Source organism: Desmodus rotundus, chromosome 2 (assembly GCF_022682495.2).
Source record: "Desmodus rotundus isolate HL8 chromosome 2, HLdesRot8A.1, whole genome shotgun sequence".
NCBI lineage: Eukaryota > Metazoa > Chordata > Mammalia > Chiroptera > Phyllostomidae > Desmodus > Desmodus rotundus.
In genome coordinates this window covers 126262227-126275286 of record NC_071388.1, presented here as the reverse complement: position 1 = coordinate 126275286, position 13060 = coordinate 126262227, and the positions used below count along the sequence as shown (strand labels likewise).

The 13060-nt window shown below is 35.2% G+C and overlaps 1 protein-coding gene across 5 annotated transcripts in view; it reads right to left on the bottom strand.

Moving 5' to 3' along the window:
- Positions 1 to 1896: 1896 nt before the first annotated feature.
- The window catches only part of CCNT2 (cyclin T2), a 44644-nt gene continuing 33480 nt past the window's right edge, over positions 1897 to 13060 (bottom strand). For 3 of the 5 annotated variants that reach the window (XM_024569593.3, XM_045203020.2, XM_045203021.2), the window contains 4 exons: positions 13001 to 13046; positions 11068 to 11231; positions 6164 to 6234; positions 1897 to 5716 (listed from right to left, as the gene is read on the bottom strand). In XM_024569593.3, the coding sequence (XP_024425361.2) occupies positions 4289 to 5716; positions 6164 to 6234; positions 11068 to 11231; positions 13001 to 13046 (1709 nt within the window). In that variant the 3' untranslated portion in view covers positions 1897 to 4288. Of the gene's footprint in view, positions 5717 to 6163; positions 6235 to 11067; positions 11232 to 12681; positions 13047 to 13060 lie in introns of those variants that run through there. The other 2 variants (XM_024569594.3, XR_002975647.3) reach the window with 2 other exon arrangements.

The following is a 13060-nucleotide window of genomic DNA, read 5'->3' as shown; positions in this document are numbered from 1 at the left end:
CTGTCTAAATCAGCCCATTGTAGACAAACGGGCACATGAAACAGCAAGGTATCTATAGAAATTACCTAGCAATTTAAGCATGGTAGTAGGTGAGAAACACTCTCTGCTTAGATAAAATTTGGGAATGGTCAGATATCTTGAGAATAGAACTATCTTCCTTTACCGATAAATACCATGCTTTAAAAAATCCTTATTTTGTTAGTAAATACAAAGCCTTAAAATATCTAATTAACCAAGGGTACTTAAAGAGTACATAACGTTCGTTCACATGTAAGCAGTGATTTATTTCTACAGTTGGTTAAGGGGAAAAACCCAGCAATTTAAGTGATCAAACGTAACAAAAAATGTGCTTTAAATGCTTTTAAGGCAAAGCAAGGCAAAAAAATTTTTTAATTTGTTTATCTTAAGTAGACCCCAACTAGTCATTTCTTTAGTTTTAAGGGGATAGGCCCAAAAATAAGGTATCCTACTGACAAGAGAAAAACTCTGATGTTTTAAATTAAATCACAGCAGGTCAGAGCATGGGAGAGACAGGGAAAAAAAATCAGTTAACAGAGCCTAGGGGTCAAAACCAAGACAGACTGCTCACATTCCTGAATGTATGTTGAAACTTTAAATTCCAGGTAGCTATTCCTATGATTATCTAGACAGAACAGCTATTACCAGATGATGCCTCACCTAGTTCACACGTGAACATTTCAGACTGTTGCCCACAACCAATACAAAAGCATATCCTAGAACTGCCCGATTCACCTTTCCAGCCCCTTTTACTTAGAGCCAATGTAAATTCCTTCGTAACAGCTTACATCCTTTTCCCTCAGACTCAGCATATAAAAGAGCCTGCTCACCCCCAAGATGGTGGCATGTGTCCCCTCTCCATCCAGCCTGCTGTCGGGGGGGGGGGGGGGGGGTTAGACTACGTGCCCCAGGCCTGGATCTTACTCTGGCTAGCCCTTTCTTTCTGAAAAACTTTCAGCCTTTAAAGTTTTTAATGCTACATAATTATAATCTGTCAGTACAAAATAATGTAAGCACCTCTCATGAAACCAGGTATCACGGCAGAAATTTTCTTTGACTCTTAAAGAACTCTACCCAGAATGAACTGCATACTCATAGGAAGAGCCAAATGTATCTATAAATACATTCAAAGATAAACCTTGGGGTGATATGTATATGACTTCAATATTTAAATACCTGCAATAAGAAGTGAACCTCAGGTTAAACAAGAAAAAGGAACTAGGAATTTTGCAAGGTCTCAATAAAGAATACTACCACCAGTTTTGTAAAGTAGGCCTCCAAGAATATTTTTGTGAAAAGATACTCCTTTGCTTTGGTTCTGAAAATATTGTATTTTAAGGTAGCTAAGGCAAATATTTAGGGGCACAGCTCAATATTAGAAAATTAGTTGAAAGAGGTAGAAGTAAAGACTTTGTATGCAATGTGCTTCTGCATAAAGGTAACAGATCTGTGATCTGGGGAAAACACAACTAAAAAATGAATCACTCTTTTATAGGCTGTTTAAAGATAATGCTTTTTAATATTTCAAATATTTTAAAAATCTCATCAAAATGCTTCACCTTAACAGTACTTTGCACATGTGAAATTTCATACCTAAATTTGATACTATTTTGGTTTATGGCTACTTACAAGAAGACTCAGTAACAATGTCCATTCACTGGAGTCTTTTTCTTTGGTTGAGCCTATTGGGACCAGGCTGATGAACTATTTATGCAAATGAGATGGCTAAAGCAAATTCATGGTAATATGAATTATAAGGATTTTCACTGAATAGAATCAAAACTTAAAAGGATTTTCATATTTATCCCCATTGTGGTTTTGGAAGCTAATATCCTGTTCAGAGGTTAAAGAGTTTGAATAGCTCACACAACCCTGTAAAAATTACAACTGGCTGCCCTTTAATAAATAAAGTCATTGTAAAGATTTACATTTACAGAGTGAAAAGTGAATACATAGCATTTCAAATTCAATTTTGGAAGTACTAATAAGTACTGACCCATAACAATATACACTAGCTACCTTTTTAACTGTCCATCATTAGCACCAATAAAGATTCAACAAAATTACCTTTATTCCCACATCTCAAAACAATTCTGCAAATTCTTTGTGAAAGTTTAAGTATAGTCACAGACCTTAAATATTCACATTTTTTTCTGTCATACTGAAAATAAGTTCACTAATTTTTCTGGATATTCTTTACAAAATCTTATTAAAATTCCTGGTATTACCATCCCTAAGTATACAGTAGCACAACCACCCTATGTAGTTTCACATGATAGCTCCTTAGAGGTTTCACATCTAAATTACCAAGAACAAAACCCCTCCCTCCCTCATTTTGCCCTCAGCTTAATTCTATCTATACTAGTCCTTGGATTATGTACCACTGTCAAAGTATAACTGTATCAAAATTATCATGTTTGTGGATACAATAATATGTCATACATAACAATAAAGTTACACATAATGACAACGATTACTAAAGTTATGCAAGACAAGAACAAATGTTAGGACATGCTAGCTAGGCAAAGTCCTTAGAAAGAGGCTCCTATTATCTTAAATTCAAATAACAGTGACAAAATAACCAACAATTATCTTTAAAAAATTATAAAGCTACTCGAAAAGTAGGTAATTTCTAAATAAAAGTAGAGCACAAGATTAAACTCTAATATTTACAACTGCAACATACTTGAGTAAAATTACAATTGTGCACATATCAGTGGCTTTTTTTAACAATAATAATTCATAACATGGAGGAAAAGTTAAGACAGCTTTCAGTTCAACAGAAGTTGAATTCAACCCATCTTGAAGATATTCAACAGCTCAAAGATTTACCACAGAATACAAGACTTGCTGATAAACCAAAGCCTATGACTGGTGTTTAAGACAAATTTTAAACAAGTTAATGTCTATCATTTATACAGAAGTCAGATGACTGTGCCAATTTGACCTCAACAGGAATACACTGAGGTGTGCAAACAAAGGTAAAACCTCCACCAGCTGTTTACCTGGAGGCTGACCTTTTAAAAATTTTTTCCTCAGAGGTTCCTGATAAGCTATAAATACAGGTACAATGCACAGTCAGTGATCTTTTCTTAATTTATTGTTAGAATATAAAAGAACTGAGAGAGCAATAGGTTTAATTTTATTTTTATAAGGAAGACTGCATTTACCTGAAAAAGAAATATGGCATCACACACAAACACACTTCAGGGGAGGAGTATGTTTAAGAACACCGTGTCATCCTGATTGCTAAAGGAAACGCGATTCTCGTTTACTGTTAAATTACGTAGTGTTAAAGTTCTTTATTTATGAAAAAAACTTACTAATTTTTCACTATGTACGTTTTGTGAATTTAGTTTTCAAATCACAGTAATCTACATAACCACTATTAACAGCTCTGTGTTATAGCACTGCAACAAACCAACACACATTTAACTGCACTTCACATCAAGAGTATGTAAACTTTATTTTCCTCTTCAAGCCTTCAGAAAATTAGGGGCTATTTCAGCAGCCAATCTGGTCAGAACCTCTGAAGGCAAAAGTTCAGTGCCTCACAGTGTAAATGACCATCTATGGCACTGCATAGCCATATGGTAGTGAAGTGTCCCCCTTCAGAGGCTTCCAGTAAGGCCTAGAGTTTAAGGTTAACATGAAAAAGTGCCACCTTTGTTTTAGATTAGTGATGGACTCTGACAAGATAAAATAAAGTTATTCTGTATATTGTTATACTTACAAGCAGCTCCAATCCTGAGTATTTATGGTAATATCTAAACATACAAAAATGTATGTACATTTTTCTCCACTTTCTTGTAAACAGTTTTCAGTATACTGTTTTATCCCTTTAACATTGAAACATGCAAGTCATACATACAAGTATAAATACACAAAAGAAAACAATTTACACTCATTCAAAAGCCAAGCAACAACAAAAATATAGCTACAGTAATCAAATTATAAATAACAAATGCTTGAGGCATCTTATATTCCTAGAAGCAGCCAGCCATTCATCTTAAATGTTCTTAGCTGCAATTGTAGAAATACTGAGTTTTGCACCTTCCATGCTTTTACAGTATTTATAACACTATCATATGTGGAGATAAAGACTTGTTTACTATAATCTCTTCTTTTCAGAATGAAGAATAAAGCAGCACTTACAAATATTGAAACAGTGGCAGCAATAGCAGGTGTTACCACTGCTATATCAGAAGGATTCCATTCTAACAATTTTTAAATTAAAAAAGTAAAGGAAAAATTGACCTAAACAAAATGATTACATGTTCATTCCTTGGGCACTTAACAGCGAGTCCAGCATGTCGTATGTGTCTTTGTAGTCCATATGCTGGCTGTTTGTACTGTACTCGTGATTGACATCAGGACCGTTGGTCTCCACTGGCTTCTTGTCCAGTTTCACGAGGGTGCTGAGATGTCCGTAGCCCACCTGGTATGTGACAGGGGGAGGAGGGGGTAAGGGATGGTTAAAAACAGAGTTGTGAGAGGATATATACTGCTTAACAGAGGAGGAAGAACTAGATGAACTACCTGAACTTTTGGAACCTTTGATCATTTTGGAGTGATGGTTGTGAGATGCATCATTGACATGCAGCCTCTTCCTTGAAGAGCTGGAACTAGAGGAAAAGCCATCACTGCTCAGGCCAACAGGACTCCTCAGAACAGTGGGTGGTATTCCATCAGCACTGTGTTTACTGCCACCACTGCTGCTGCCACTATGTGAGTGGGAATGCTTGTGACTGCTGGGGTGGTGGCGGTTTGAGGGATGTTCTTTGTGCTTCTCTTTGTGGTCTCTACTAATATGCGGGCTGGAATGCTTGCTCTTCCCACTGCCTTCATCAGAAGAGCTGTGTCTTTCTGAGGAAGAAACTTTTATTTTCATTTTCAGTTCTTCTTTACTGGCACTTTTATCAGTGGGTGGTAATGGAATCCGTAATTTCAGTGATCCACTTTTTTCCTTCTTATCTGCCATATATTTTTCAGGTTTTTCCGCATTTGTGATGGGAATTTTCATTTTAATGGGAGAAGTTACAGAACTGCTGCTGGTTGCCTGTGACTGCACATGTTTGTGTTGCTGTTCTACCTGGGCAGCTATATAATGATCCCTGACATCCAGATCAAGGGTTTCTAGCTTGCGTTTTTCTCTGTATTTATCTAAAGACATTTTCTGAGGAATAACTCCAGGAGTAGCAGAAATTGGTCCATGGTGCTTACTGCTCCCTGCTTTATGAGTATATTCTTGCTTAATAGAAGAATGATCAGGTATTTTGTCAGGTCTGTGATGTAATCCTGAATGCAGTGATATAGAAGGTCCTTGCTGGAAGTTGATGTTGTATTGGCTACCAGACAAAGATGTCTCCTGTTTCTGTGAATACATCTGTTCTGTCCTTGCTGATTCTTGATGTTGAGGCCATTCTTGGTGCGATGACAAACTGTATGAGGTACTTGGCATTCCTGTTGCTAGCACTGACAAATTATCAGATGTATGGCTGTCTTGAACAGAAATATTTCCTGAATTTAGAGGTACTGGTGCAGGGAATGCTGATGTAGATGGTTTCTGAAAACTTGGGTTTGCAGGCACGCCACTAACAGTATCTACTAAAATAGAATTCTGGACCAAAGATGAACCAAGAAGTGGCGTTTCTGATACTTGTCCATCTACTTTTGGTTTCCTAGCCGCCTGATTAGCCTATTTAAATAAAACACAAAAGAAACAATGACAGCAAAGGAATTTAATACACATTTCTTTGCTTATAAAAATTCTATACTTATGGGCATAAATGGCTATATAAAATGTTGAAAGCACTGATTTTGGAATTTGATACAGGTTAAACCCTAGCCTAGCCATCTGAGAAAGTAACTTAACTTGCCTAGGCTTTAACTTCTCCATTTGTAAAATGAGAATAATATTTCCATATTGGGAGATCTATACACAATTTATAAAATACTTAGCAAAGTTCACTGGACACAATAGTTGAATAAACTATGTGTGCATGTATTGTAGCTTATGATACATTGTAATTATTTAGGAATATTGGAAATAAGAATACTTAGCCACAGAAATTCAAATTGGTTAGCTATGTAATTGTTAGATAAATGACAAACTGATAATTTATTAAGCCCTACCAATTCTTACCCTCCAGTTTCGAATCCTCTTCAACCTACTAGGCGTTTTCTCCAATATCTGTAGAAACTCATGTGTTAGCTCTAAAAATAAAATTTAAATTTATAACTTAGAAGGTTCCTTTAGGATTTAAATTTCTCTCAAGAGGGCAATATTAAAAAGGGATTTCAAGAATTCATTTAACTTCACTATCACCCTCCTATTCAACTTTCAGCATATACAGAAGTAGACACAGCTCTGAACGAGTATTTTTAAAGAAAATCACTCTGCCACCCCAATTTTATGTACTTACTCAGAATATCTGGAAAATTTAGTAGCATTAAAAAAATACTCCCCCAAAATAGAAACCTCCATTAAAAAAATAGTAGTAATTGTTGCAGGCAAGACCCATCAACAGATTTAAAATTAGTGGGCAAAAGTTTGAGGAAAAAAAGGGTATTTGTATAATCTCAACATATCTTCCTCAAGATATTTATCACTTGGCAAAGAGAAAAATAGTAACTTTACAATGGAGAAAACACCAGATACCACCTTAATCAAGTCATCACGGTTATCATTACTAGCAATGAGACATATCAAAATGATGTACCCCCCTGATAAGGTGCAGAGTAGGACATAACCCATTTCTGTGGTATTCTTGCCAAAACTGTGTAGTCTCAATCTAATGAGAAAATATCAGATAAATTCCAATGGAGGAACATTCTATAAAATAACTGATCATTGTTCTTCAAAGTGCCAAGGTTATGGGGAAAAAAAGAGAAAGACTGAAAAACTGTCATATGTTGGAAGAAAACAAAGGGGCATGCTAACCAAATGAATTGTGGGACCCTAAAACAGAGAAACTGGAGAATAAAATTTGTAGTTAATAGTATTATACGAATTTAAACTTTTTGGTTTTGATAATCATGTATTATTTATTACATGTAATGTTAACATTAGAGAAACTTGGTGAAGTGTATATATAATCTCTGTACTTTTTTGCAATTTCTTTAATTTTATAATTATTTTGAACTTAAGTGAAAAAAATTCCTCCACCTACCTCTTAACTTCCTAGCAATCAACACCATCAGCATATTAGTAAACTACCCTGGTCGTATTTTTAGATCAATTTTTTTCCCCTTAAATTTAGGGTTAAAATTAGATGACTCACTTGCCCGAAGTGGTGTGGTTGTGATCAATTAAGCATAGTTTTATACCCCAAAATAGTGGTCTTAATAAAGTTATTGGCAACTCTCAAGACAAATTTTAATATCAAGTCTTGGCAATGTTGTAAGTTCACAAGCTGTGACAACTACTGTATTTTGCCGTGTATAATGTGCACCCATGTTTTTGGTCCTAACTTTAAGAGGAAGAAAAAGCTTTTAATTTTTTTAATTCAATTTTTATTTATATTTAGACACTTGTTTTTTGTGTTATAAAGACATTTTAGCATTTATTTTTGAACATATTATGGTACAAGAAATTTTATGCACCAATAACAAATTTATAATATTTATGCATCATAGAAGGCAAAGAACTCTTCATCACTGTCAATATCAGAAGTACCATCTTCATCAATTTCTATATTACCAGTGTCTTCTGAAGAGTCACTTTCCTCATCTCAGTCAATTTCATCATTCTCAGTTCCATCCACAGCATTGCTGATGCTGCATTTTTTAAAGGATTTCACAACCACTTCCTCCTTGACACCATTCCATGATCTTAGGATCCAATCATAAACCTGGACTATGGATGCTTTCTTGACCCTGCCTGTTAAGTGTTAAATCATTAGCAGCTGATTGCATCCACAATATTCACTCTTTCTTCATTTGGGCCTTAAAGGGCTTGTCTACTGACACATCAAGAAGTTGCATTTGGTTGTCAGGCCACCAGGTATCACAGTAAGTTGGGTTTTCAAGTCCACTGCGATGCTTTTGCACTTTGTGTAACATGGGCTTTGAAGTTATCAAGAAAAAGTAAAGTTTGTTTTTTAAGTAATCCTCCAGGCCTTTGTGACCAGACTTCGTGAAACCAGATGTTCAAGCTTTCTTTATTCATCCCTCCTTTTTCATGCATATGGACAATAACTCCCCTTGGAATCTTTTTTTTTTTGGAATGTTTTTCTTTTAAAGATGATCATAGGTGGTAGCTTTGTTCCATCTGCACACAATCTAGAAAAACAGTGAAATGTGTTTTCTCACGACTTGTTTGCTCCTTTGACACCCATAGTTCAATTGGATGGCATGTAGGTATCCCTGAGAAATCATCAATGTTTTTTTCTCGTGCAATCCTTTTACCTTCTTCTTGAATCACCTTGGTTGAAACAGAGATCCCAGTTTGACACTGCTCCAGAATCCAGGTCTTCACCTCCTGCTCCATCTCCAGCCACTTTGGGGGTTTCCCCTGCACTGCCTTCTTGTATCTGGGCATCTGAAGAAGCTTTGCTTCCTGTTGCCTCTACAATCTGATACAGAGAGTGGGAAAAGGTCCAAAGAGTCTCTTGGCAGTTCTGTTGCTATGCTTTTTAAGATATTTAATAACTTTTAGCTTAAAGCTTGTAGTGTATAAAAACCGTTTCAACATTTTCCGAGGTATTTTCCAATAATTTCTCCCACCTAAAGTGTACGAAAGAAATGTCCAATGTCACGCTGTTCACCCTATCCTATCAAGTGGATAAACAATGGCATCAACTATCTTATCTTACTCTGTTGATAACAATGCTCCTCCTTTCATTTCGTTGAATCAGGAAACTGCTTTTGTTCCAAGTTTGTTGTAAGTTCAAGAAAATGGATTATATACTCTAGGGTATTATTTTGCATACAGATATCATTATTGCTTTCTTTCTAGAGTTACACTTTTAACACATAAGCATAAATGAAAGAATTTAAAAAATTTATATAGATAAGGAATTAGTACTACCCATGTATGATACTTGTCCTTAATTTCCCAAAACATTTGGGCAAAAAAGTGCACATTATACACAGCAAAATACAGTAACTCCTACGAAAGTCTCATGAGCTTTTTGGCAGTTTGGATGAAAAAAATCTAATGCCCGAACTACTATTTACTTCCGCGTTCTAAAAAAAACACCCCTTTTCTACTTGGACACTAAATAAATCTAGCAGATACATATGTAATACTTTTGGGTCCAACATTAGCAAGAAATTGACTCAATTTCTTTAATAGCTTGGTTGTCCAAGATTAAATATACATACAATTTCTGGTCCAAAACCACATATTCAGCAAGCACAAAATGTAAGCTTTGTTTTTCCTTTCTAAAATGTCCTATTAACTTTTTCAGTGGAGGAACAAAAGGATCTGTCAGATAATCACCGCTAATGTAAGTAAGTAATTAGCTACATGCATAAAAATCACAGTACACTTAAAATAGAGGATCCTCCTTGTCAAGGCTAATGTACAAAAAAATTCAAAATATAAAAAAACACATGAGGGTTTGTTATTAATCATAAGAAGCCCCACATAACAAAACCAAAAAACTTACAGATTGCCAAGTACAAGCAAATGTTGTTTTGGGAACACTTAAATGAATTATTTCAATATGCACTGATGCTTCAGGCACCATGCTAAAATTCAGATACATACTAGTATCTTAAATTTTGTTAATTTGGGGGGGATCAGAACACAAAAGGCTGCTATTCCATAATTCCTATTCAGTGGCTTTCCAAATGAATGATGGGCTTGAACCTTTCAGAATGGAAGCAGAGGATATTTAGATGACTGACCCCTGTTGAGTCAAAAGAAAAAAAAAAAAACCCAAAATTTTACCTGTAAGTTAACAGGATAAAAGGCAATTTACTTTTTTTGGTGAATTTTATTTTAGCACCATATATGAGGTTTGTCCAGAAAAGTCCAGCCATTGTTGGACACTGGTCTGTGTGAGTGTGTTTAAGGTCTGTCCAGAAGGTATCCAGCCATCTAATATGAAAAGTAGAGACACTTAATGAAGATGACAAATGAAACATTGTATATAGGACAATGGTACCTTATCCCCTTCAAAGTAGGCACCTTGGGACTTCACACAATTCTTCCAATTGCCATCAGCTGCCCTGTCACATTTTCCTGAATCTCATTGATAGTCTGAAATCTCTTCCTTTTCAGAGGTGATTTTAGTTTTGGCAAAATCCTGAAATCGCAGGGCATCAAATCTGGGGAGTGGGGGCGTTAAGTCACCTGGCGATTTGATGTTTCACCAAAAACCTCTCTGCACAAGATGTGATTATGAGTGGCAGACGCAATGTCATGAAGACACTGCCAATCACCAGCCGCCCATAGCTGAGGCTTCTGAATCATCTGAATAGTTTCCGTGGAGGAATGTTCACACTTAATGCAAAATTTGATGTAAATTTTTTGTTCTACTCACTCAGTCACTTTGAATACAATGGCCACACAGTACACATGCTCACTCAACAACATCTACTGCCCCTGCTGACTACTAGTTCAGAGAGGTTGTCATTGTTCATGCATGCACATACCAGTCCACTCTCCTTGGTTGCCAGATCACACCAATATTGTGCAAACTCTTCTTGTTTTATCAACAATGACTGGATCCTTTCTGGACAGACTTCGTATGTTCAATTTGTTTTTCTTTAGGCTAATGAATCCTCATTTTCATCCTGTTCATTTGATCATGTAGTTATACTTTAAAATCTCTTACCCAATTGTTAAAACAGAATTAAAGTTATGTTTTTAAAGTCTAAATGTGAAATACAAACTGAAATACTAATAGATAAAATAATATCTGGGATTAAACTAACTATAGGGGAGGAAGGATGCTGAATTGTCCAGAATAGGTAACTGCTCAGCTGGGCATGAGTATATGGGATTAACTAGTTTTCGAACCTATGCAGAAGTAGACAGAATTTTTCCCTGTTAAAAAGAAATATTTTTAATTTAAAAAACTTATTTTGTCTACTTACCATCTAATAACTCTAAAGTAACTGTAGGATCCACATATTCCCACCAATGTTTTCCATCAGTTGATACAGGAATCTCCCAATTGGACCATTTGCAAGCCAAATGAATGCATACACACGCTATCACTGTTGGTTTGTACTGAAGACAGAAGGTGGTAAGATGCAGACTGTTGTGGCGCAGGTTGAAAAGGAAGAGCCACAGAAATTCAAATATGTAAAACAAAGAAAAAAAATTGCCAGTAAGATTAGAGCAAAAACAGAATCACAAAGGTTTTCTTCTGTAAGTCTAGAATACAAAACCTTATTATATTTAATTAAAAGCTAACATTATAGTTATAAAATTCTAGTACTAAAAAAACCTAGATATGAACATCCCCACACTTACTCCCCAGAGTATTATATTAATATTTAATACTACTAAATATAGTAATATTTCTAAATTTTGCTTTTATATCTAAATTCAAAGTATTTTTATTTCTTTGTAAGAGGGTAAGATATACTTAATATACCTCTATTTCCAATAGTCACCACATACAAGTACAACATAAACTTTTTTTGTGGCATTTTTGTTTCTTTTGTAATATCACAGTAAAAAAGTAAAGAAAAAACCCCAGAACTCTGTAAAAGTGACAGATTTCAACACTGCATTATAATAAGGGATTCTATCATTTGGTGTGGCTTAACAAACATAATTCTCAAGTAAAGAGAATTTAACACTTATCTACGTCAACCTCTTCTTTTCAGTAAAGCCACAGAGAAAACTTACCTTTTGCACAACGGCTTCAAGGCCCAATGTTGCTACATACTACAAAAATGCTACCTTTCTCCTTCTACTATATTGGGCATGTAGCATGTCACAAATAGGCTTTTCTAACCAAAGTTTTAAATTTAAGTGTTTTTTTGTTGTTGTTCAGAATTCTCAGGATAAAGGTTAAATCCCAACAACATATTATCTAAGAAAATACATTGATATTTGCCAATCCAAAGTTTTAAATAAAACATAACAGTATCACAAAAAGTTAAGAACTACACAAAGCTGGAGACTACCTGCTCTCCAATGACCCATTTAAAAAAACAAATTTAAATCATTAACATAATCAATACAGAACGGAATGTTATATAGATATTAAAGGCTTTTAAAAACTATTCTTCCCTGGCTGAGTAGCTCAGTTGGTTAGAGCATCGCCCCCAAGATATTGGGTTCAATTCCCAGTCAGGGAACAAACAAGAATCAACCAATGAATGAATAAATAAGTGGAACAATAAATCAATGTTTCTCTCCCCCTTACCCCTTCTCTAAAAATCAATAAATAAAATTAAAACACTATTCTTCTCCTTCAGTTTCAAATGATGCAAATGTTCAACCCACACCATTTTTTATTTATATAAACTGAAAAGGTTTTTTGTTTAAGTGAAAACTGCACTTATGCAAATCCAGACACTGACAGGAGTTGACTACTTCTAATTCACTACTAGTGGATATTATCTGGAAAAAAACCCCAAGTTATATAAATTTTATTTATTAAAAACCTTTAATAATTAAAGATTGGATAAATGTGAAATTAAAAAAATTGTCATTTAACTATAATTATAAACTAGAAATAGTTTTATACTTACCAAGTTGCTCGAATTTCTACGTTAAGTTTAGCTCTCTGTAATCTTTAGCTGCTATTCAGGCTACCAATTTTAGACTTATGCACTCACAAATCGAGAATATGTCATCAAAAAGCACCACTACACTTCACATTGTGCATTTAACCCCTCTGTGCCCAAAGTCCCTTGTACAATACACCGCAGAGCAGACAGGAAGGTACCACCACAGTAGATGGTCCAGTCTCCTGCTGCAACAAGGGTAAGAGACACATTGAGGGGGCCCTGCATTAAAGGAAGCTATAGTGTGCTACAACAGTGCAACAAAGAGGGTCAGGATAACAACCTGTTGGTAGCCATGAAATAGGATGTCTGTGCCAAATCCTTGCTTGCTGTAAGAAAAAAA